The sequence below is a fragment of the Anoplopoma fimbria genome, unplaced genomic scaffold, assembly GCF_027596085.1.
Source record: "Anoplopoma fimbria isolate UVic2021 breed Golden Eagle Sablefish unplaced genomic scaffold, Afim_UVic_2022 Un_contig_8531_pilon_pilon, whole genome shotgun sequence".
NCBI lineage: Eukaryota > Metazoa > Chordata > Actinopteri > Perciformes > Anoplopomatidae > Anoplopoma > Anoplopoma fimbria.
Genome location: NW_026553248.1, coordinates 1 through 8,227, shown reverse-complemented (window position 1 = coordinate 8,227; position 8,227 = coordinate 1). Strand labels below are relative to the sequence as shown.

General features: G+C 40.2%; 2 protein-coding genes across 2 annotated transcripts; both read right to left on the bottom strand.

Moving 5' to 3' along the window:
- Positions 1-565: 565 nt before the first annotated feature.
- Positions 566-1,954, bottom strand: LOC129116408 (E3 ubiquitin-protein ligase TRIM39-like). The gene is made up of 2 exons (XM_054627311.1): positions 817-1,954; positions 566-786 (listed from the first exon to the last, which is right to left on the bottom strand). The coding sequence occupies exons 1-2, from the start codon at positions 1,952-1,954 to the stop codon at positions 566-568; spliced, it is 1,359 nt and encodes a 452-aa protein (XP_054483286.1).
- Positions 1,955-3,509: 1,555 nt separating this feature from the next.
- LOC129116409 (nuclear factor 7, ovary-like) lies at positions 3,510-4,907 on the bottom strand. Its single transcript, XM_054627312.1, has one exon. The coding sequence runs from the start codon at positions 4,905-4,907 to the stop codon at positions 3,510-3,512; it is 1,398 nt and encodes a 465-aa protein (XP_054483287.1).
- Between the last annotated feature and the right edge of the window lie 3,320 nt (positions 4,908-8,227).

The following is an 8,227-nucleotide window of genomic DNA, read 5'->3' as shown; positions in this document are numbered from 1 at the left end:
TATCACAATTTATTACTACAAATAATGCAGTTTATCAACATTTGTTTTAACTAATACGATAAAGTTTCCACTCGGTTCATCTCAATTAAGTTCATTTCTAACAGACCTAAAGCCAAAGAACTAAAAGATTTATCATCATCACCAACTTATCTCTTTATACTCTGTTTAAGTCATCTCTAGTGGTGATTTGATTAAAAAACACATTTCAAATAATAAGGAAATAAAAAAGATTGTATTTGTATTGATTAAATCAAATCTAGTCATTAGTAGTTTTAGTGATGTATTATAATCTGCTTAGAGCTAGAAACATCTCCTTCACACAACACTACATTTTACATAATTACATTTGAACACATCATGATAACGTACCAATTAACCTTCACCCAACACTCATTTTTACTGGATGGAGCATGAACGCAACATAAGGTAACTGTCATACTGCTCAGCTGATCATCTAGATCTCTAGACAACATGGTCACATGATCCTCAAAGTGTCACTCATGAAGTGATTGATGTTCATCATCACCATCTTCATCATCATCATCATCATCATCATCATCATCATCTATGTCGTCTGTTCTACAGTCACAGAGACCTTCACTGGTAAAACCTTCAGTTCACCATCAGTTCTTATGAAAGGAAACATCTTCTCAGTGAAAGTGTGTGTGAAGGTGTGTATGTGTGTGTTGGTATCAGGATCAGAGAACGACAGCTTTCCTCTGTTCCAGTCCAGATTCACTCTGATCCTCTGGAGCTTCTTCTGGACTTTGAGATCAATGAATGGATCTAATGATGGGGAGAGAGCTCTGTATTCACCTAAACAGAACCATATTCTCCATAATCCAGACCATATGTCTCTCTTCCTCTGGACAGACTCTTCTAACACACCGAGAGACCAGTGTTCACTGTCTCCAACCTGGACGTCCCAGCTGTGAGTCCCTGAGTTAAACCCCTCAGAGCCCAGAACAGACCAGTAATCATCAAACCTCTCTGGATTATCAGGAAACTGCTGTCTGTCTCCTAGTCTCACACTGGTCAGATCTTCAGACAGGATGAGATCTGGATGAGCAGTGTTTGGGTCCAGAATCACAGGAGTGTAGGAGACCATGTCCTTCATCTTGTTCCAGATGTTGAAGGTCAGGTTGCCCAGGTGTTTGGCCTGGTCTATCAGAGCTCCTGAGAGCAGCTGTGGATCCTCCAGCAGGGGGCGCTGCTGGACTCTTTCCACTGCAGCCTTGTAGTTGTTGAGGAATGAGACGTCTTCAGCTCTCAGCTCGTCCTCTGTGGCTCTGACTGTGTCTGAAAGAGCTGCTATCTCTCTGCTCAGAGCCTCCATCTTCTCCTTCATCATCTGACTCTTCTGCTCCTCTTCCTCCCTCAGTGCAGCCATCCTGGCCTCCTCTTCCTTCTCTAGAAACTGGTGGAGCTTCTTAAACTGATCCTGAATCTGCCTCTCTGTGCGTCGGGCCTGGACCTTTATGTGTCCTGCTGTTTGATCAAACTTCACTTTAACTTCTTTAAAAACCTTTAACTTCTTCTTTAAGGGCTTCAGAGTTTCCTGAAGTTTCTTCTTGTGGTGTTGAGCAGCTTCATCGATGGGTCTGATTCTGTGGTTGGTGTGTTTTTCTGAATCTCTGCAGATGAGACACACTGGCTGCTGATGGTCCAGACAGAAGAGTTTGAGTTTCTCAGAGTGCAGACTGCAGAGAGTCTGTGAAGCTCTCTGATCTCTCTGCTGTAAGAAACTCTCACACAGGTTCTTTAAAGCAAAGTTAGATAGTAGTTCCTTAGATTGTCTTCTCTTACAAACTGGACACTCTTGGATTATCTTCTCTGTCCACCAGTCCTCCAGACAGACTCTACAGAAGCTGTGAGAACATGACAGGATGACGGGGTCTTTAAAGACGTCATGGCAGACAGAACAGCAGAAATCTTCCTCTAACCTTGAAGCCATTTAGTCTCTGAGTGAAGCTGTAAACTCGGCCGCTCTCTGTTCCCTGAACGTTTCACTTTGAGTCTTTGTTCTTGAGAATCTTCTGTTCAGTTTGTGGATTCAGCAGCTGGTTGAAGTGGAATTATCCCAGTATTCCCAGTACTCCGTCCAGTACATGTCCTCTCTTAGTACTGGTCTCTCAGTGTGTTTGTGTGTTTCCTGGTTTGTCTCAGGTGAGTCAGCTGATGGGCGTATGCTTCCTCATCACAGTTTGTCCGGTTGAGTTTCATTCCAAACTGGTTGATAATCTTTTTTAATACTGGTTATGACTTCTGTCTTTGTCTCCAGTAAGTAGTTCATTCAAACAGGAAATGAAAATGTATTTAGCTGAAGAAGAAGAAGGAGGATTTTCTCAACACATAAAGGAAACACTTCATTTACCCGTGAAAGAACTAATACCACACAGTAAAAGTACTTATACCACTTATAGTGGAGTAGAAAGTACAATATTACTTCTGAGATGTAGTACAGTATGAAGTAAATGTATCTTGATTTTATTTTTAAGTAAGTACTTGAGTCAATGTACTTTCCACTGGGAACAGGTTTTGATTAATCTGATTATTATATTTTAAAGCCAGGGACATGTGGTGACCACACACACACACACACACACACACACACACACACACACACACACACACACACACACACACACACACACACACGCACACACACACACACATAAACACAGTCACGCTTGTTTTAGACTGAAGTGCAGTTTTAATTTAGGAAGCACATATTTTCCCTTATCCTTCATAATAAATGTTGTCAACAGCAGTTTGGCCACAAGTCTCTTTTATTTTAATGATAATCATAATTATTATTATTATTTGCATTATTATAATTAAGGGCAGGAATCACCAGAAGTCCCATGAAACAATATTATCACGATAAGTCATGATACGATATTATTGCTTTATCAAACATTGCTATATTGAACATTGCGATATATTACAATGTATTACTACAAATAATGCAGTTTATCAACATTTGTTTTAACTAATACGATAAAGTTTCCACTCGGTTCATCTCAATTAAGTTCATTTCTAACAGACCTAAAGCCAAAGAACTAAAAGATTTATCATCATCACCAACTTATCTCTTCATACTCTGTTTAAGTCATCTCTAGTGGTGATTTGATTAAAAAACACATTTCAAATAATAAGGAAATAAAAAAGATTGTATTTGTATTGATTAAATCAAATCTAGTCATTAGTAGTTTTAGTGATGTATTATAATCTGCTTAGAGCTAGAAACATCTCCTTCACACAACACTACATTTTACATGATTACATTTGAACACATCATGATAACGTACCAATTAACCTTCACCCAACACTCATTTTTACTGGATGGAGCATGAACGCAGCATAAGGTAACTGTCATACTGCTCAGCTGATCATCTAGATCTCTAGACAACATGGTCACATGATCCTCAAAGTGTCATCATCATCACCATCACAACCATCACCACCACCATCATCATCATCATCATCATCATCATCATCATCATCATCTATGTCTGTTGTTCTACAGTCACAGAGACCTTCACTGGTAAAACCTTCAGTTCATCATCAGTTCTTATGAAAGGAAACATCTTCTCAGTGAAAGTGTGTGTGAAGGTGTGTATGTGTGTGTTGGTATCAGGATCAGAGAACGACAACTTTCCTCTGTTCCAGTCCAGATTCACTCTGATCCTCTGGAGCTTCTTCTGGACTTTGAGATCAATGAGTAGATTTGATGATGGGGAGAGAGCTCTGTATTTACCTCCATAGAACCATATTGTCCATAATCCAGACCATATGTCTCTGTTCCTCTGGACAGACTCTGCTAACACACCGAGAGACCAGTGTGAACGGTCTCCAACCTGGACGTCCCAGCTGTGAGTCCCTGAGTTAAACCCCTCAGAGCCCAGAACAGAGCAGTAATATAAATCATCAATCCTCTCTGGATTATCAGGAAGCTGCTGTCTCTCTCCTCGTCTCAAACTGGTCAGATCTTTAGACAGGATGAGATCTGGATCAGCAGTGTTTGGATCCATAATCACAGGAGTGTAGGAGACCATGTCCTTCATCTTGTTCCAGATGTTGAAGGTCAGGTTGCCCAGGTGTTTGGCCTGGTCTATCAGAGCTCCTGAGAGCAGCTGTGGATCCTCCAGCAGGGGGCGCTGCTGGACTCTTTCCACTGCAGCCTTGTAGTTGTTGAGGAAGGAGACGTCTTCAGCTCTCGGCTCGTCCTCTGTGGCTCTGACTGTGTCTGAAAGAGCTGCTATCTCTCTGCTCAGAGCCTCCATCTTCTCCTTCATCATCTGACTCTTCTGCTCCTCTTCCTCCCTCAGTGCAGCCATCCTGGCCTCCTCTTCGTCCTCTAGAAATTGGTGGAGCTTCTTAAACTGATCCTGAATCTGCCTCTCTGTGCGTCGGGCCTGGACCTTTATGTGTTCTGCTGTTTGATCAAACTTCACTTTAACTTCTTTAAAAACCTTTAACTTCTTCTTTAAGGGCTCCAGAGTTTCCTGAAGTTTCTTCTTGTGTTGTTGAGCAGCTTCATCGATGGGTCTGATTCTGTGGTTGGTGTGTTTTTCTGAATCTCTGCAGATGTGACACACTGGCTGCTGATGGTCCAGACAGAAGAGTTTGAGTTTCTTAGAGTGCAGACTGCAGAGAGTCTGTGAAGCTGTCTGATCTCTCTGCTGTAAGAAACTCTCACACAGGTTCTTTAAAGCAAAGTTAGGAGGTAGTGAACCCTTAGAATGTCTTCTCTTACAAACTGGACACTCTTGGATCTCCTTCTCTGTCCACCAGCTCTGCAGACAGACTCTACAGAAGCTGTGACAACATGACAGGATGACGGGATCTTTAAAGACGTCATGGCAGACAGAACAGCAGAAATCTTCCTCTAACCTTGAAGCCATTTAGTCTCTGAGTGAAGCTGTAAACTCGGCCGCTCTCTGTTCCCTGAACGTTTCACTTTGAGTCTTTGTTCTTGTGAATCTTCTGTTCAGTTTGTGGATTCAGCAGCTGGTTGAAGTGGAATTATCCCAGTATTCCCAGTACTCCGTCCAGTACATGTCCTCTCTTAGTACTGGTCTCTCAGTGTTTGTGTTTGTGTGTTTGTCTCAGGTGAGTCAGCTGATGGGCGGAACTTCCACGTCAGTTGGTCCGGTTCATTCCAAACTAATTAATAATCTTTTTTTAGATGCTGGTTATGACTTCTGTCTTTGTCTCCAGTAAGTAGTTCATTCAAACAGGAAATGAAAATGTATTTAGCTGAAGAAGAAGAAGAAGAAGAAGAAGAAGGAGGATTTTCTCAACACATAAAGGAAACACTTCATTTACCCGTGAAAGAACTAATACCACACAATAAAAGTACTTATACCACTAATAGTGGAGTAAAAAGCACAATATTACCTCTGAGATGTAGTACAGTATAAAGTAAATGTATCTTGATTTTACTTTTTAAGTAAGTACTTGAGTCAATGTACTTTTTTGATTAATCTGATTATTATATTTTAAAACCAGGGACATGTGGTGACCACACACACACACACACACACACACACACACACACACACACACACACACACACACACACACACACACACACACACACACACACACATAAACACAGTCACACTTGTTTTAGACTGAAGTGCAGTTTTAACAGGAAGCACATATTTTTCAGCAGTTTGGCCACAAGTATCTTTTATTTTAATAATAATAATAATAATAATTATTATTATTATTATTATTATTATTATTATTATTATTATTATTATTATTATTATTATTATTATTATTATTATTATTATTAAGGGCTGTTGGTGTAGTGGTTAGCACTGTCGCCTCACAGCAAGAGGGGCCCAGGTTCAATTCCGGGCCAGACAACCTTCTGTGTGGATGGGTTCTCTCCGGGTTCTCCGGCTTCCTCCCACAGTCCAAAGACATGCAGCTTAGGTGCATTGAAGACTCTAACTTGCCCGTAGGTGTGAATGTGAGTGTGAATGGTTGTTTGTCTATATATGTCAGCCCTGTGATAGGCTGGAGACCTGTCCAGGGTGTATCCTGCCTTCAACCATTGACAGCTGAGATCGGCTCCAGCACCCTGCGACCCTTAACTGGATAAGCAGGTTACGGAAAATGGATGGATTATTATTATTATTATTATTATTATTATTATTATTATTATTATCATTATTATCATTATTATTATTATTATTATTATTACTATTATTATTATTTGCATTATTATAATTAAGGGCAGGAATCACCAGAAGTCCCATGAAACAATATTATCACGATCATGATACGATATTATTGCTTTATCAAACATTGCTATATTGAACACAGCGATATATTACAATCTATTACTACAAATAATGCAGTTTATCAACATTTGTTTTAACTAATACGATAAAGTTTCCACTGGTTCATCTCAATTAAGTTCATTTCTAACAGACCTAAAGCCAAAGAACTAAAAGATGTATCATCATCACCAACTTATCTCTTTCTACTCTGTTTAAGTCATCTCTAGTGGTGATGTTCCTCAGGTGAGTCAGCTGATGGGCGTTGATTCCTCATCACAGTTTGTCTGGTTCAGCTTCATTCCAAACTGATTAATAATCTTTTTTTAGATGCTGGTTATGACTTCTGTCTTTGTCTCCAGTAAGTAGTTCATCCAAACAGGAAATGAAAATGTATTTAGCTGAAGAAGAAGAACAAGGAGGATTTTCTCAACACATAAAGGAAACACTTCATTTTCCTGTGAAAGAACTAATACCACACAGTAAAAGTACTGATACCACTTATAGTGGAGTAAAAAGTACAATATTACCTCTGAGATGTAGTACAGTATAAAGTAAATGTATCTTGATTTTATTTTTAAGTAAGTACTTGAGTCAATGTACTTTCCACTGGGAACAGGTTTTGATTAATCTGATTATTATATTTTAAAGCCAGGGACATGTGGTGACCACACACACACACACACACACACACACACACACACACACACACACACACACACACACACACACACACACACACACACACACACACACATAAACACACACACACACACACACACACATATAAACACAGTCACGCTTGTTTTAGACTGAATTGCAGTTTTAATAGGAAGCACATATTTTCCCTTATCCTTCATAATAAATGTGGCCAACAGCAGTTTGGCCACAAGTCTCTTTTACTTTAATAATAATCATTATTATTATTATTATTATTATTATTATTGTTATTATTATTATTATTACTATTATTATTATTATTTGCATTATCATAATTAAAGGCAGGAATCACCAGAAGTCCCGTGAAACAATATTATCACAATAAGTCATGATACGATATTATTGCTTTATCAAACATTGCTATATTGAACACAGCGATATATTACAATCTATTACTACAAATAATGCAGTTTATCAACATTTGTTTTAACTAATACGATAAAGTTTCCACTCGGTTCATCTCAATTAAGTTCATTTCTAACAAACCTAAAGCCAAAGAACTAAAAGATTTATCATCATCACCAACTTATCTCTTCATACTCTGTTTAAGTCATCTCTAGTGGTGATGTTCGTCTCAGGTGAGTCAGCTGATGGGCGTATGCTTCCTCATCACAGTTTGTCTGGTTCAGCTTCGTTCCAAACTAATTAATAATCTTTTTTAGATGCTGGTTATGACTTATGTCTTTGTCTCCAGTAAGTAGTTCATCCAAACAGGAAATGAAAATGTATTTAGCTGAAGAAGAAGAACAAGGAGGATTTTCTCAACACATAAAGGAAACACTTAATTTACCTGTGAAAGAACTAAGGCAAAGTGGTCTAGGGGTCAGACTAAGAGCGATTCACCAAACCTCAATGAATCGGACGATGCAAGGTTGTGGCACCTCGCCCGGAATAGGGAAACCGGGGCACCCTCCTGGAGCCAGACCTGGTAGGGGAGCTCGCCGGCGGCGTCTGGTGGCCGGGCCTTGGCACATGGGGCCCGGCCGGGCCCAGCCCGAAAAAGCTACATCGTGCCGCCACCCTGTGGGCCCATTGGGGTCAGGTGCAATGTGAGCTGGGCGGCAGGCTGGGGCTACAGACTAGCTCTAGGGACGTGGAATGTCACCTCTCTGGCGGGGAAGGAACCGGAGCTGGTGCGGGAGGTGGAACGCTACCAGCTAGATATAGTTGGGCTCACCTCCACGCATAGCACCGGTTCTGGAGTACGCGGC